Source organism: Malaclemys terrapin, chromosome 7 (assembly GCF_027887155.1).
Source record: "Malaclemys terrapin pileata isolate rMalTer1 chromosome 7, rMalTer1.hap1, whole genome shotgun sequence".
In the NCBI taxonomy this organism is placed as follows: domain Eukaryota; kingdom Metazoa; phylum Chordata; order Testudines; family Emydidae; genus Malaclemys; species Malaclemys terrapin.
In genome coordinates this window covers 7,822,930-7,840,922 of record NC_071511.1, presented here as the reverse complement: position 1 = coordinate 7,840,922, position 17,993 = coordinate 7,822,930, and the positions used below count along the sequence as shown (strand labels likewise).

The 17,993-nt window shown below is 39.7% G+C and overlaps 1 protein-coding gene across 1 annotated transcript in view; it reads left to right on the top strand.

Annotated features, from left to right (window-relative positions):
* Positions 1–17,993, top strand: part of SUCLG2 (succinate-CoA ligase GDP-forming subunit beta) — a 222,894-nt gene that overhangs the window by 86,273 nt on the left and 118,628 nt on the right. The window contains exons 3-4 of the mRNA XM_054034186.1: positions 15,626–15,725; positions 15,858–15,948. Of these exons, the coding sequence (XP_053890161.1) occupies positions 15,626–15,725; positions 15,858–15,948 (191 nt within the window). The remainder of the gene's footprint in view (positions 1–15,625; positions 15,726–15,857; positions 15,949–17,993) is intronic.

Here is a 17,993-nt window from a genome sequence, read left to right as displayed (position 1 = left end):
GCATTGTAACCATATGTATTTTTTATAATTCTTATTATATTTTTTTTAGTGCACGCAAATTAGAAAATGACTTTTAATTGTTAGTTATTTTGCACCATATGGCTACTCTGTAATTTTGGCTTCCCATGGATCTTCATATGCATATTGAAAATGAAATTAATTGGAAATCACACCCTGAAATCTATTATTAAGTTAATAAAGCTAACAGCTTGTGGGGTGTCCTCATACACAGCATGATGTAATTGTGTATAATAACAAGCAACTATTTATAAATCCATAAAGAAAACTTAAAGGGGTACAGAAATGTCAGGAAAGGACAGGGAAGAGGGTAAAAGTTGGTACAATTTTAATCAAGCCACAGTTTGAAATTAAACACACAAGACATGTTGTTCTGAAAATGGCTTCTGTACATTTAAATTAATTGAATATGTACTGTGATATTTCACAAATAAAAGGCTTTATTTATTCTTGCCATTGTAAACTACCTGAACCCTCCTTGTCCAGCATTCCAGAATGATTGAAGGATTATAGCATGGTTTTTATATCGGGGCCTATGTTTCTGTGTGATGTGCAGTAACTGAATTTAAACCTCTCATTGTTTTATCCTAAACATCTCTAAATATTTGAAAAATCTTTGCAACTGAGTCCATAAGGTGTTGAGTATTTTTATTCATTATTTTGCATTCTGTAGCTTCAAGTCTTCCTTTAAAATAAATTCAAGATATTAAATGATGTCTCTATTTTGTAAAATCAAGTCAGCTGTGAGTGCGATTTTCAGTGATGTTAAATAGTTCTTAAACATGAAAAACTCCAAAATTATTATACCTTAAAAGTGCAGTGGGACTGATTTTTTTCATCGGAGTGCCATTTTTTGCATGTAGCTATTGGGCCTACATTTTTTGCACCTTTAGTTTAATGTGGGTGAACATATTAATTGTCACATGATAAATAAAGTGATTTGTACCTGTCGGCATGTAACTACGGGGGGAGGGATAGCTCAGTGGTTTGAGCATTGGCCTGCTAAACCCAGGGTTATGAGTTCAATCCTTGAGGGGGCCACTTAGGGGGATCTGGGGCAAAATCAGTACTAGTGAAGGCAGGGGGCTGGACTCGATGACCTTTCAGGGTCCCTTCCAGTTCTATGAGATAGGCATATCTCCATATAATTAAATAAAAAAATACTACTAATAATTGTGCCGGTGATGAAAAAACTGCCAGCACATTGTATGGTTGCAGAAAGGGAGGTTGCCCTTTAAAATTATAGCCTACTTTGGATAACTGTATATTTTTAATTCCTTCTGTAACTTTTTAAAAGTCATTTAAAAATCTCATTCTGAGTGTTAGTGCTTGTGAGAAGGGTCAGACTTAATGCCCTGGAGAGTGAAGTCCTGGGCTTATTCACAGAACAGGTACAGCAATGGCAGCAGTAGTGCAAACTAATTCATACTCTCACACCACTGTACCTGAACCTTTGTTAAAGTGCAAAGGAAAATACTGAAGTTTGCCTGGTATCTAATATTGAGCTCCCACTACTGTTTCCCAGTATTGACTGCAGTGTTGGAAGTGATATTCGTGCTTCTGTATGTTGTCATGTCAAGCTCCGCAGTATCTCTTGTAGATCAGGAAGGAGAAACCTAGTTACAGGGAGCATTGTAGGACTTCATGTAAAGAAATATGAATAATACTGTATACTGTGCAGACAGAACTGGGGAAAAACAGAGAAGAATGCCAGTCATATCTGTCAAAGGTGTGAGTGCTGTTACTTATAAAATGCAGTATTTTAAATTCAAGTGTACATTTTAAATTTGAATTTTGATTTTTTACTACATTTTACGTACAGCACTTACACCGTCCATCGGACTTAACGCGTTTAAGAGTTTTCTTCTATTTGTTAATACTGCTTACATTTAAGCATCAGTCTTAAATGACATTATGTGTGTACAGCATGTGAAAACATATCTTAAGCTATTGAAGATGCTGTGTTTTATGGAGAGCTGAAAATGATTTTCAATTTATACTTGAACCAGGGATGTATTCCAAATAATTATGTTCTGAACGGCTGGCATAATCTCCACAAAGAGTGAAGGGGTTGTATAAATTGGTAGCTCTAAAAAAAAAAAAAAAAAACCCACCAAAAACAACCCTTTCGGGCCATGCACATTCAGCAATTAGGATAATCTAAAAGCAGGTTATAAGATTTGAATTTATTTTCACCAGTGTATCATCATAATGAGTGAGATGTCCCTTTTTCTTGAACATTAAAGTTTTAAATGACATAGCATACACACGGACTTAAATATTGACTAATAAACATCAGCTAATTCCTGCTCCAAGTGTCTTTTATGAGCTATTCTCTATTATTATTTAGGCCATTGCTTTTACTTCACATCTGTAACAAGAGTAAACAAAACCAGGATGATAAATCATCTAAAACAGTGGTGCATACTGCATATGAAACTTCATCTCCTTACAGTAGTTAAAATATACCATTTCCTTGAGGGGCAAAACATTTCTTTTTGAACTGCTTAACGCAGTAGTTGTGAGTTAAATGAAAAGCTAGGTGCCATGAAAACTTAACATCAGTAATCCTTGGAAGGATTTCTTTCGCCGGCAAACCATGCAATACGCTATATTCCAAAATAAATCTACCTTCAGTATTCAGGTTTCAGTATTTCTGCCTTTAATTAAATAGTCTACATTTAATTCTCTGTTTCACATACACAATCTCTCATTTAAATCTAGAAAACTGCCTTTATGCAATGGGTTTTCTCTGTCCACTTCAAACTTGGATGCACCTTGCTATCTAGATTTTTGGTGGCATTAGACATGAATATGAGCTGTTCACCAGAAATCTCAAATTACTCAGCCTCTGCTAGACAAGAAAGAAACATCATAACCAATTGACATCAGATGTTTCTTCTCTTTTATTCCCTTTTTTATTTTCACTCTCTTTGGATGAAATTCACCCACTGAGCAGCGGGCCAGTATAATGCCCATGCATCACTTGTATCCTCAAAATAGGACTTAAGTGCTGCATAGGTCTTTTGCTAGCCCTCTGCACAGGAATGAATTTCATTCTTTGCTTCTCCTTTTCCACTCAGGATTTATGCTCAGCCTCAGATGTCTAATAGGTACAATAGGCCCTACTAAAAAATCGACGTTTATTACAATGTAGTATTTATTTTCATTATGGTATCTGTGATATTTGCAGCTCTCCAAATGGGAAATACAGCAGTAAATTTCACTATTGCAAGTGGTAAATGTCCAGGTCTTAACACCCATTATATTTTCTTTTTTATTTCTTCCTGCTTGAGACTTTCTAGCACTTTCCATATTGTGGCTGCTTTGCTGTCTCCATATGGTCACAGGTTGGCAAGTTTTGCTAGCATGCAGCACCCAAGTTTAGAGAGATCTAAAATGCAGCGTTTGTACTAGCTCTGTGGTGTTTGATTTTTAAGGGACATTTATTCTGTTATGTCAGGATCCGGGCCAAGAAGCAAGGACCACAAGTGCTATATGTGGAGATGAGTAGCATCTGTAATGTAAATCCATTGCCATCTCCATACTTTCTTTCTTGGTTTCTGCCCTTGGGTCTGTTAAGCCACCATAGTTTAACATGGAGATAATTTTAGCACCCACATGTTCCCAGGAGAATGACCCAGCTCAGTAGTACACAATACTGAACCAGAGACACTCAAAAGAAACGGTGAAGAAAGATCTCCATTCTGTGACATACTGAGCCGCCTCAGTTTGCCCTCTGAAGGTGATGGAATTGAGTCTACTAAGCACCATGCAAGGTGGAGCAAGCCAGATGTGCTATGAAAATGGTGTGGCAGGGTTAAATTAGGAATCTCTGTTTGTATTTGGCTGTCATGCTATGTGTATCAATTTGTTAAAACGTCTTGATTTGGCAGTAATCTTGTAGACTCTCTTTGCGTATTGATTTGACATAGGACTTCTCTGAGTAGCTGCACAGATTTCTTACACTTTCTGTATGCTGCACGTAAGGATTTCTTGCTATTTTTTAAAATAATGTTTATGCCTAAAAGTGAAGTATGCACAAAGCAATGTTAATTCCCTGGTTTTTGAATTTGCTTCACTAGGCACAAGTTCCCCAACATCAGCTCTGCAGTTCAGTAATGCATAAAGAAGTCAGAATCAAAACTCCAGAAAGAGAGATTTTTTTTTAGCTCCAGAGCTCTGCACATAATCACAAAGGATGAAATTTTGAAAACATTCCAGGAAAACAGGTGTACATATTGCAGCTAGGGGCAAGAGTGGTATTTGTTCTTAATGACTGCTTGACTTCAGCACTACAGATTGCATAAAATCTGTTCTCTCAACTGCATATAATGAAGGCTGCTGTGATATTCAGTCAGGATTTTAGGATGCAGTTGAGCTGCCTGACTCTACTAACCACTTTTGCATTAAAACAAAATCATGTGTAACAAAAAAAAAAAGTTTTCAGATATTTGGGTAATGGCAATCTTATAAGTTTTGAGAACTTTAAAAGACACCGCTACAAAGAGAAAACTGGCAATTCACACATCCTAATATATCCCCCGTATTCCCCTTCCTTCCTCAAAAATAGAAAAAGTCATGTTCAGCACAAATACCTGCTGAAAATCTACTAACCTCCCCTCACCTTTAAATCAACACTACATCAAATCTTCAGGTTTATTAAATCACATCAGGCTTCAAATAGTTATATTTTTCTTTTTGAATATTCAGCTAATGTGCCTATATATTATATATTCACATGGGAAATAGACAAGTTTCAAATGTACATTTGAAGAATAGAAGATCAAGAGATGCAGGAAGAGTTTTATAACCAGCGGAGATGCCAGTTTTAAAACATCTGCAGTTTAGAATATGTCCTAAATCTCAATGGTTCTCTGTGCATATGCACCAATTAAGTCTGAGATGGGTCAGCTTCTCAGTTTGTGATGGAGATGCTGAAACGTGTCCTGGGATTGCCCCCCCAAAAGCGGTATTAAGGTGGTTTTCTTTTACTCGTCAATGAGATCACAAAAGGAAAAATTTCAACATTAGTTGTGTATACGTTATCAGAGTTTTCAGTCTTAAAGGTGTTCTAATGGCTGAAAATAAAAGATATAATAAAGTAAGAAAATCGTAGGGCATGAGTCAACTGAACAACAGAAATAAAATTAGTGGGGGAATTTATGTATCTCTTCATTCTCATAGTGTATCGCTTAATTTATCAGTATATTTGGTTAAACAAACTGATTTTAATTTATCCAGTTGCATACACACAACCACAAAATGAGGAAATTTTGGCTAGACAAGGTAGGTGATATATCTTCTATTGGAACAATTCCTATTGGTGAGAGACGCAGGCTTTTGAGCTTACACAGAGCTCTTTTTCAGATCTGGGAAAGATACTCGGAGTGTGATAACTAAATACAAGGTGGAACAGGTTGTTTAGCTACACAGCACATTTCAAGGGACCATTCCAGGTGAAATGGCCTGTTAACCTCTCTCCAATCATAGTGTGTGTGTGTGTGTGTGTGTGGGGGGGAAATAGAGGGCGATGGCTAGTGGGTTATAGATTTTTTTTTAATAAGCCATAAATCCAGTGTCTTTATTCAATCTGTGACTTTTAATTTCTAGCAACGTTATGAATTTAAGCTCCCAGGCTCATCGTCAGGTGTTTGTGCAGGTTTCCTTTGAGGATGAGAACTGAGAGGTCAGATATAGAGTGATCACTTTGTGAAAAGTGTACATCCCACAGGTGATGTGGTATTTTTGTCTTTGTCATTTTCCTGTGCGTGTTCATTCAGGAATGTAGTGATTGTCTGATTTTACCCACATAGTTGTAGTGGCATTTAATGCACTGTATAAGGTACACTAAATATTGTGATAGGCATGTATAGGACCCATGGATCTTGAAAGGTGTGTTATGGGGGATGTCGATCATTGTAGTAGTGGAGAGAAGTCTATAGGTTTTGCATTTGTTGGTCTGGCAGGGTCTGAAGCCACTTTGAGTTGGTGTATCCTGGTCTGTGGGGAGCTTGCTTCTGATGATGAGGTCGTTTGAAGGCCAGAAGAGGAAGTGCAGGAAAGATTTCTTTCGAGATATGGTCCCCATTGAGTATGGGTTGTAATTGTTTGATTAGATTCCATATGGGTTGCCGTGTGGGGTGGCAGGTGACATCTAGGGGTGTGTGTGTACAGAGGGGTTTTATTTCTGTATTGTATTATATGTCCTGTTGTATTTTGGCTACACATGGTCACAAAGGTATCGTTATATTTGAGTACAGTTTAACACAGAACAAAAGGAATGTTTTAAAAGGTAGCAGTGGGTAGTTTGTGTTAAGATGATCCCTGACAGGATACAGTGGGAAGTGGCCAGTATAATCAGCGTTTGCATAACCTTTCAAACAAATTTAGATTAAATGCTTGGTCCTGCAAGGTGCCAGGTTGACAACACTAGACACTGAACTTTATTTATTACAGAACAGATGCGGCATGAGAGCTGGCAGGGCAAGCTTTCCTGCACTGCATCATCAATGTACTTCAGCCCTGTTTCACAGGGACCTCATTTAGGCGTAAAAGGAGATTTCCTTTTTCATGCCCTTCCAATCCATGTCACTTCAACTGAGTTTGTCAGTAGGGGTGACAATTAGTTGCTTTGTTTGTTTAATCCAAGTATATTACTACCAAAAGGTACATTGAAACAAGTTAATGTTGCAAAGTCAAGCACTCAAAAGTTAGAGAATGCCCAAATCAATACAGCCTGTGCAGCCTTTACTCCTGAGGGAATTCTGTGCCCAAACAAAGAAATAAAAATAAATTCTGCACACAATATTTTAAAATTCTGCACATTTTATTTGTCAGTAAATAAATGTAGAAGCTCCAGCATGGCAGTGGGAAGCACAGGCCACTGGCAGCAGAGAAGTGAGAGATCATCCTACAGTACCCCTCCCACCCCCCTCGCCCCCCCAGACCTCCAGCAGTGAGGCTGCACCTCATCCTGACAGTGCAAGGGCTGGGCCTGCCCCAGAAACACCCTGGGGCCCTGCTCCTCTGCACCAGGTGCACCAAGGTAAGTAAGTGAGAGGGACAGAGTCTCACACGCACAACCAGACCTCGCCTCCATTCCAGGTTTGGGGCAAGCAGGCAGGATCCAAGTGTGGAGGGGCTTAGCGTGTGAGGATCCTGCCGTGCTTAGCCTGCTTGCTCAGAGGGTTCTGTGTGGGGCAGTCTGGGTGCGGGCGGTTCATTGGGGGTTTGGATGCATAGCGGCTTGTTGGGGGGTTCTGGCTCCAGGGGGAATGGCACTCTATGGGGAGTCCAGGTGAAGGTTGTTGGGGATCAGCCATTGGTGTGGGGGCTGGGTGTGTGCTGATGGGGCTCGGGGGTGTCTGGGTTTGGGGGGCTTGGCAGGATGGTCCAGGTGCAGGGGGATAGGGCTCATCATGGTGGGGGTCTAAGTGTGTGGGGCTCAATAGGGGGTGGTGTAAGTGCAGGGGGGAGTTGCTCAGCAGCAATCTGGATGCAGGAAGGGTGGGACTCGGGAGAGAGGAGGGGTGTGTGCGGGTGCAGAGTGAAGGTCTGGGTGCCAGGGGCTCAGGGGGAGTGATCTATGTGCAGGGGTGTGGCTCTGGATGCAGGGGGGAGTGGTTCAGCGGGAGTCTGGATGTAGAAGGGATGGGGTTGGGGGGGGGCTCTGGATGCAGGGGGTGAAGCTTGGCAGGGTGGGAGTTTAGGTATGGGTGGCTCCATGGGGGTTTTCTGGGTGTGGGAGGATCTGTGTATGGGGGGAGCTGGGTGCATGGTGTCCCCACTGCCTGCTCCCCCGCAAAGCCCCCCGTCTGCTATTCGCTGCAGGTGGCGGGGGGGCTTGGCGGGGGGGGAGGGATGTGTGGAGGAAAGGAGGGACTAGCAGATGAGCCTGGCGCAGGGTAGGAACCACTAGCTGAGGCATCCCCAGACTAGTCTCCCCCCACACATGGTGATTTACCTCACCAGCGGCTGCTCCCGGCGCCTGAAACCACGTGCCCTCGCTTCTGGGGAGGTGCATGTGACCGCTCCTGCAGCTTCCCTTTGCTTCTCCATCATTCTCTATGGGGAAGTAAAGAAATCTGCGGGGGACATGAATTCTGTGTGCACGCAGTGACGCAGAATTCCCCTAGGAGTGAACCTTAATTCTGCACCCAGGTGTGTGTATATACATTGTGATAGTCATTAATTACATGATCACATGTAACTTTTTCCTCAGAACCCATGCCTCTAGGTGTGTAAATATATGAAATTGGTGCTTCTAGATCAAATGAAGACCCATTTATTATAGAAATATTTTATTAGGATTCTCTTAAAATGCAGAAAATCTGGATACTTGATTACTTATTTTAAGAAGATTTAAGAGTCTGGTATTAAGGGTGAGCCTTAGCTTAGTTGATTTTATCTAGCTTTAAAATTTTTATCACTGATGAAGTGTGTAGTAAGGGTTATGAAAGCAATTAATAACATCAGTGACAGGATCAAGGGACTGGCTAATTTATCATTATAGGTTTTAATGAGGCTTATAATTTAGTAATAAATATACAATATATTCAAGAGTACGGAGTTATAAAAAGGATGATTTATCTGACTTATTTCGGAAGCTAGTCTGAAAATCAAAGGTAGTGGAAAACACTCGTGTAGAAAGATGGTTGTGCGAGAGGTAGGGATGGGGATAGTGTGGGAAGGACAGAGAAGGGAGTTTAAGTTTAAAAAAGAAAAAACTTGTTTAACATTCTCTGTAGACCTTTTAACACACCTGAACACATTGCTGTGTTTTTTTTGGAGCGGGGGAGGGGAAGATATGTCTTAATATGGGCATCTACTATTTCACATCTCACTTTGCTTAGCTGGCAATTTGTGGGAGTGCTGTCTAAACCACTGCATCCCTCTTACAGCTTAGAAGAAGAAGGGCAAGTAAGAAGGCTGTAGCCATATTAGCCTCTTGGGAAACAGATTAGCTCGATCTTGAAAATAGCTAGGTAGAAAGTCCCGAGTTTGAACATTTACTCTTTCAAGGTTGAGAGTTTGGTCTGGGATGTGACTGCCACAGCCAATGCTGAGGGGCATGCGCTGCAGGAGTCCTCATTACATACTGGCTTTTGGAGGGTGGCAGCGGTAGGTGTGTGTAGTGTCTGTGCTTCCCAACCACCTTTTGACTAGCCTCTTCTCATGGATACAAGAGAGGAAAGCTGCTTATCTCCTCTGCCACCTATGTGAAGCCAGCCACATTGTAGCCCTTAGATTTTTCTGGCCATGCTGATTACATTCATTTCCATCCAGACCTCTTTGTATGAAGTTTATGTAGTGCTCATCAGGGTCAATAGGTCCATAGTGTGATTGGAGACACTACTCTGTAGGAGTATCAGAGGGGTAGCCGTGTTAGTCTGAATCTGTAAAAAGCAACAGAGGGTCCTGTGGCACCTTTGAGACTAACAGAAGTACTGGGAGCATAAGCTTTCGTGGGTAAGAACCTCACTTCTTCAGATGTCTTGCATCTGAAGAAGTGAGGTTCTTACCCACGAAAGCTTATGCTCCCAGTACTTCTGTTAGTCTCAAAGGTGCCACAGGACCCTCTGTTGCTTTTTACTCTGTAGGAGGCTCAATTGTCCTGCCCTTGATTCTCCTTCATTACACTGCAAGGTTCTGTTCCCATGCCATTGGGTTACTTGCATCTATTTTGCTATGTACACTGAACTCATAACAATAGATATTACTGCAGCAAATTTTACAGCAAAATTTCATCCTCCGTTGAACTTACACAGCCCTGCGTGGATTTTGATTCACCACCTTCTCTTGCTTTCCGCAGTGTATTCAGGTGCCTTACATGGGGGTAAAAATAGAATAAGGCAATAGTGAATAATCCCTATGTTTTTAAAACTGGTGCAAACATTAATTAATTTTCACAAAACCCCTGTGAGATAAGTAAGTAGTGTTATTCCTGGTTTACAGAGAAAGTGAGAGACCGATTACGAGGTTTGCTGAAAGTCATATAATGAGTCAGGGGTACAATCAGGATTTGATATCAGGAGGTCCTGGCTCCCAGTCCCATGCTCCAACCACATGTCATATGGTTCCTTATTAACATAGCCTTGAAGTTCTTTGGTTTAAAATTGTTCTTTGATCTTGTATCTGACCAGGCACATGATTCCTATTGTTATGTGAGAACAACCACACATCCTGCCATATGTTGTTCTTTCTGTACAGTGGTTTATTTTTCAATAAGCTATAGCAAATTTTAATGTATTTGTTAACATTCTTAATTTAATGTCATATATTCCTATCAACAGGAATGGAAAGTTATCAAGCTCTGTAACAGGTGAAACCACAGTCCTCAATGCATTGTTTTGTGATCAAGAATCCAGTAGCTAAATATACACAGCAGTGGGCTGAAAACAAGCTGTTCATTTTTGCTGCAGGCAGTTCCAAGGGACTGGAATAATCATAGTTCCCAAAAAGCAAGACCAATTTTATTAATTCAAAATAGGCTTTCATTATAGCACTGAGCCTATTTCAATTTCAAGGTGTAGCACTGCAATTTGTATTCACAATACTAATAGAAAAGAGGGAGATGTATTGTAGAATGCAATATAAAGGATTTTTGTCCCTTAGAGCATTGTTCCATTTTGAAATGTTAACATGTTAAATTTTCTCTTTGAAAAAATAGATAGGTTTTATCTATGTCTACATCTAGATACAATATTAATTTGCTAGGAATGTTCTTAGGACTTTGCTATAATTGTAGGTCCTTAAAGTCGGTGGGGAATTTTGCCTAAGGGTTTCTCTCTACTTAAAAATTAGCTCAATTTAACTACAGTGTGAAAAAAAACCACCCTTGACTTATATTGCTATGCCACCCTAATCCCCAGTGTAGATGCAGCAATGTTAATGGAAAAAAGTTCTATCAACAGTCAGGGAGGTGGTGTTGCTATGACGATGGAAAACCCTCTTCCATTGGTGTGTGCTGCATCTGACATAGGGTTCTGCCAGCATAGCTATACCAGTATAGGCTTCATAGTGTAGACACAGCCTCAGTAAGGACTGGAGACTTTTATCCTCAACTCTGAGAAATGCACTAGAAACCAGGTGGATTTTGTTGAAACAAATGTATGTGAATATTTTGACTGCACCTCTCTCCAAAACCAAGAAAGGCAAATTGACATGAAAATTACCAGAAATAACATTGTCCAATAATGTTAACTGAGAAACAAAATAAAAGTAAAATCTAGTGAAAACATTTTCAAGACTTTGATACTAAATTTATTCAGATTGTAATTAGTTAAGAACAGAGGCTATCACCAGAAGGATTTCTTTATTCTGCATGGAACAGTTTGGAGATATTTACTGCTGAATTAGTGACAAAACCTATGCACTTTTAATGAGCAGTCTGACTTTTTTTTGTAACTGTAAAGAAAACACTTACATTAATTTCACACAAAGACTTATCAGCCAATAGACAGAAATAGAAATTGATTGAGAGACCTTAGTTGCAAAGCAAAGTGCTGTTGAAAATGCTGCATTATACAGTGGCATAGAACGTGCTTTTAACTATTGACATGTTACTTTATTAATTGTGTTAGGCCCTTTTCAAGTCTTACATGTTTATAACTGTGCAAATTTGTGCAGTTACAATTGCTTTTAGCTTTGATAAAACCGTTTGAATAGATGATAACTGAATAGATCCATTATAACGTTATTGTCTGAATATACGTGTAATATATTTCCATACAAAATCTATTAGAAGCTGTGCTTCTTTTACCAGTTATCCTGTGAGTACAGTTAAATCACTTTATATATTCTGACTAAAATTACATTTCTTGTATGGGATAGTCTTTCCTAATGCAATCTGGGAATTCAGGTAACAAAAAACAAATAGAAATTTGTGTGAGCTTTTCTAGAAATCAGATCTTTAAATAAAATAGAAATGGTGGCAATAAGTAGTGAATCAACTTGGTAAATACTGAATGATCAAGCCTAGTTACTGTAAAATAAGATTTGGCTGGTTTACTTCATTTTCCAGAGCTAGGGCAAATAACTATTAAATTAAATTACTTCATGTTGGTTTCCCCTAGGGCAAGAAGAACCTGCTGCACTGTGTTTTGCTGAGCTGGTGTATTGATTAGTACTTCAGGTCTAACCTTTACATAGTTATTCTTACTGTTTAGTGCACTTATTTCTGACGTTGATAGTTGTCTTTGTGCAGTTATTTTATTGCCTAGATATTCTTTTGGCAGACTATAATAACATATGCATTTAATTCAGCTCTCTTACTTTGTTATAGCCAAAGGACCATAATTAGTTCATTATATAGCATGCAAGCTATGAGTGAAATTGACTTGGTGGCCTTAAGACCTGTGGTACAAAGGGTAATGATTACATGCATAATTGACAGCACTTACCATTGGAAATACAAAGCTTTCATTGTCAGGATGGTTAGTGACTAAAACTAATCTAATTAAATGCTTGTAGTGTCCATTAACAATGCCAACTTAGATGTTTTGTCATAGCAGCCATGGGATTTTAGGTTTTGCTACTGTGGGTTGGGAAACGATTTATAGTTTAATTCATCTTAATAATTTGTATGCTTAGAAAACACTGATATAAAACTTTGTTGCATTTAAATTTCCTTGTTATCTGCCTTGCAGTGGCATGAATAATAGGAGAGCTGGGAACACGAATATGTTGAAATGCATGAAGTATTTTCAAGGAGAATATTTTTAAGGGTCAGGATGATATATGCCAAACGTTAGTGGATGGCTAAGCATGGGGATTTTTGTCTTGAGAAGCCTGAAAATCAGATATTCTTTGGAGTGCTACTTTTACTAGTTGTGTGAAAAAACTTGTGTTTTATTCTTAATAGTAAAATGTTGTTTTTTTATTTTTCTATCCTGATGATTGTCCCAACCTCAATCTAGAATGTAAACCTAAATCTGGAATTTATCACATTAGAAATATGAAATGTGTGTGTGTGTGTGTGTGTGTGTGTGTGTGTGTGGTCGTTGCCAGAAATCACTTCGCTAGCAACACTATGTTTAGCCGTCTCTGAAAAATATTTATTTGTAGCAGAAACCTAAAATTTGAGTTTTTACTTTGTATTTATACTTGTGGTTAAATGTTCAGGTAAATAGTTATATTGTCAACTATAGTAACTGAGCAAATACTACATACACAAAATATGTACATTAGTTAATGACTTCATCCAACTCCTGTTGAAGTCAAAGCCTTCCATAAACTTCAACAGGAATTGCATCAGATCCCATAAGAACAAAACATGAAACGGTTTTAAACATGAGCATTTTCCAGACAATGCTTTATAATGCATTAATATCTAGACCTCATCTCTTGAAAACACATGTGGGGGCATCCTGTTAGCTGTGAAAAACAGAGACTAATAATCATTAATACAACATTTTTTGGGGACACTGTTTCTTCATAGGTTAACACACATTTCTTATGCTTCATGGTAGCAGCACTGTTAAGAGTGCTTTCTTTTTCTTTTCCATCTGTGCTTGGCTAGAAGGTTAGATAGTAAGTACCTTTTTTCTTTTGGATATAGACCTCAGTAGCTATTAGCCAGGATGGGCAGGGATGGTGTCCCTAGTTTCTGTTTCCCAGAAGCTGGGAATGGGCGACAGGGGCTGGATCACTTGATGATTACCTGTTCTGTTCATTCCCTTTGAAGAACCTGGCATTGGCCACTGTCGGAAGACAGGATACTGAGCTAGATGGACCTTTGATCTGACCCAGCATGTCCATTCTTATAATGATCTTCTGACCTCACTGCAGTTATCCATGTCTTTGTCATTACCAGATCAGATTACTCTTGACTTTAAATTGGGTGTACCTTAAGACCATTTGAAAACTTTAGCTAGTGCAGAGCTCGGTATCTTTGGGTTCATGTGAGTTCAATATTAGATGCTGGTTTTGACTTCCAGAGCTGTAAATGGTATGGATGCTGGCTACAAGTGAATTCACCTTTCTCCTTATGTGCTCCCAGGGTAGTTGAGATCAGCTGAAATGTTTGAGCTAACATGGTTGAAAAAGGAGGGTTCTAGGGGCAGGACATTCTTTGAGGGGGATCAGGGATGTTGTGGGGTGTCTCAAATCTGAAACTTTCTTCCTTCTTTGGTGTGACGTAGTTAATCTGTGAGCTTTCGGCTTCCCCATGCTGATGAGAGGGGAGTAGTTTAGGAGAATGGGTGTATAAGGTTTCAGTGGAGGTGCAGTGCAAAGTCCTGTTGGGTTCATTTGGGTAAATTCCTCCCCCATAATTATTATTATTTAACATTTACATTGCATTAGTCACTAAAGATTCCAACCATGCTGGACCCGATTTTAATATGCACTGTGCAAACCTAGTAAACAAGAGTTCCTGCCTCAGAAGTTTACAGCCTAAAAAAGAAGACATAACAAGTGGATGAGACAAACATGCTCCCAGTTTGGAGGCCTCAGACCTCCTTCCCCCCCCCCCCCCCCCCTTGAGGTTCAATCGATTTAGATGTCTTACCCCCCACTCCCCACAGTGTTCAGCCTGGCTTGTGGGAGGAGAGTGTCACACCTTCCCTGCCTGCTAAGCATCCCATCCCAGCCCAGCCACTCCCTTACAACTCCCTGGCCAATCGCATAGCACCTTCTAGGGGAGCGGCTGTTACACTCTGGGCATGATGCTGCGTGGGCTGGATGGTTTCCCTGTGCACAGGCTTTGTAGGGGAAGGAGGCAGAGTAAGATGAGAGCAGCTGCTTCTCTGTATAAGGCCACACAGAGAGTGGAGGGGCAGAGTGAGGCTGGAGTAGCCATTTACCTCTGCCCAGGGTGCAGGTGAACGTCACCCAGGGCTGAAGAGGGTGTGCAAGGCCCCAGAACTGTGCTGTTTTTGTTGCACAGGGGTCAGGGAAACACATACAAATTAGTACTTAGGGCATTCTGTATCCCTTGTACACAGCAAAGCTGGACCTTCCCTACTCCACTGTAAAGTGGGGAGCTTGAAACCAGGGAAAAGGGCATTGGCTTGGGCACTGGATCAAGTGGACCAAAACCCCCATGTAGGGTTAGCAGCTGCTACTCTAGCCTAGGGATTGATGTACCAGCTGCTCCCTACCCCGCCTGCACTTGGAGATTGGATTCTTCCTTGCATCCCCATATCCACATCCCTGCTGTTTGGGCTTCAATCACAGGCTGAAATTTACTCTCTCGCCATAAACATTTGCCTGCTACAATGTGAATATGTGACCACTCAAAGGACATATGCTCTGGTCCAGGTATTGAAAACAGTTCTAAAAACTAGGCGGCAGTCAAACCATGCAAGTTACAGGGATTATTAAGCAGGTTATACATTATTAATGACAATGTTTTGTCTAAATATCGACATAGTTAGCCAGCTAATGGGTAACTCATGGATGTTTAACACTTTTTTGGGGTGTTGCATTATGAACAAAACTGACTTCTCTGTAAGACTATCTAGCAGTTGTGAATTTTAGTTCGTTTGTTTTTAAATATGTTCTACCAGTTCTGTACTACTTGCTTTTTGAAATAGGTTAATAGTTGCTATGGCTCAATAAATAACGTTTAATAGCACAACAGTGTATTTTTTTTCTCTTACAGAGGCAACAGAAATTGTTCTAAAGGCTCAAATCCTAGCTGGAGGGAGAGGAAAAGGTGTTTTCAATAGTGGATTGAAAGGAGGGGTCCATCTAACTAAAGAGTAAGTCTCTAAAATTCGAAAGACATGAATAATATGCTACTGATAGTATTGAGGCTTTTGCAACGGCTGTTTTAACTGATCAAAATATCTTTAATACATGTTAGTAAATTGACCTTTTCCCTTCTTTTGTAGCCCTAAGGTTGTTGGGCAGCTTGCTGAACAGATGATTGGGTACAATCTCGCAACAAAGCAAACTCCAAAGGATGGCGTTAAAGTTAAGAAAGTAAGATATTTTTTCCTCTTCCTTAAAAATTGAAGGTTGTTCACTTGCAACTGTAAACTAACGTGCTGTAGTATGTGCCATTGTGTTTTCCTGATTGATTGCATCCTATTAATGTGACAAAGGAAAATGTGTTATCTTTGCTTCCTTTTAAATGTTTGTTCAACACTGAATATTTTGAAATTAGCCAGGGCATACACTTCATTTTGCTGTGTATGATGAAGTGAATGCCTAGCAAATTCTAACCTGATCTCTGTAGCAGAAATACGCCTTTTGGTACACCTCTACCCTGATTTAACGCGACCCGATATAACACAAATTTGGATATAACGCGGTAAAGCAGTGCTCCGGGGGGGGCGGGGCTGCACACTCTGGCGGATCAAAGCAAGTTCGATACAACGCGGTTTCACCTATAACGCGGTAAGATTATTTTGGCTCCCGAGGACAGCGTTATATCGGGGTAGAGGTGTAGGAGAAATATTACATTTTCTCATTTTGGGTAATTGCTTTTTCTAGGATGCCAAAAGTGCCTTTTTTTGTGGGGTGGTCATGTCCTTAATTATTGGCTTAAGTAAGAGAAACTTAGGTAGCCCTTCAGGCCAGGCTTTCTTAGACTTTCACCCTTCAATTAAATCCTGTAAGTAAGGCTGCTACTGGAAATTTTCTGATTTTTTGTCTCTAACTTTGCTTTGTTGAGAGAGGGCATATAATGAAGAGCTCTGCTGTCTGTTTGATGCCAGGAGACAGTGTGTTATGCAAACTTCTTTGGCATGAGTTGAAGAAAAAATAAGTAGTTGCTAATGTACTGCCAGTGTCTTGGCATTGGCAGAGAAAGAGGACATGTAGCTGAAGAGATGCTTTTTGTTGAGTATTTGAGGAATGTTCTGTTGTGTCTCTTCAGCAATATCTCTGGGAAGAAGAAAGGCAGGCTATTATAGTTTCTGATAGAAGTTTAATTTTAAATAGTAAAAAGAAGAAACAAAAATTACTACTACCTTTCAGAAACTCTGATAATAAACACAAAAGAGACATTTCTCAGCTTACAGCTGTTCTCAGAATATTGTGTGGTGAAAGCGCTCTTCCTCTGTAATCGCCGTAGTCTTATTCCTTTTTGTACTAGCTGAACTGCTTGAAATACTCCAGCAGAGGAAGACTTGTTGTCCCTCCGCCCCATCTGATTAGAAGATTGTGCATTTGTTTAAATGGTCAAATCTACAAAGCAGACTTCTAATTTTCATCGGAAATCAATAGAAAATGAAAGGTCTGCATTTTCAGAATGGATTATTTAAATGAAAGCACACTAACTTAATTTAGTAGAGAGAGTAGGAAGATGCTCTTACATAGTGGATTTCCAAAAACCTCTATACAGTATGTAGTGTAAAGATAAGACGTATTACTTGTAGCTTCTTTTCCCCTTCAACACATTGCTTCTGTAAATATATGGTGTCAGGAGCAAGAGGACAGAGTATGTCATGGAAACATAGTGACTAGATTTGATGAATAGCGCAAAAAATTCCCATGAATATATGATTGGCTTTTTAAAGAAAATTGTCATTTCCTTAAATAGTGTTCCTTCTGTGTTTTGCTTTCCATGAAAATTCATACCAGATAAAATAATCATAAGCTATTCTCATCCAACCAGAGAAGACAGAGAATACTGTGTAGCTTATATAACCCTCACCTAAGCGATGTTGTTTAGGTATCAAGCCAGAGGGATTTTAATAAAGAAAAAACATCCAGCAATGAATAAATCCGAGAAAATCAATCCGTTCAATTGTTCTGTGAAGAGAGAAAAAGCTAAATTCAGTGTAATGATTATTAGAAATTATTGTACTTGACTGGAGAGTGTATCCATATGAGAGATGGGTTTTTTCGCCTTTCTCTGCGGCATGGGGCACAGGTCACGTGCAGGTTTAAACTAGTGTAAATGGTGAATTCTCTGTAACTTGAAGTCTTTAAATCATGATTTGAGAACTTCAGTAACTCAATCAGAGGTTAGGGGAATATTCTAGGACTGGGTCGGTGAGGTTTTTTAGGTGGTCAGACTA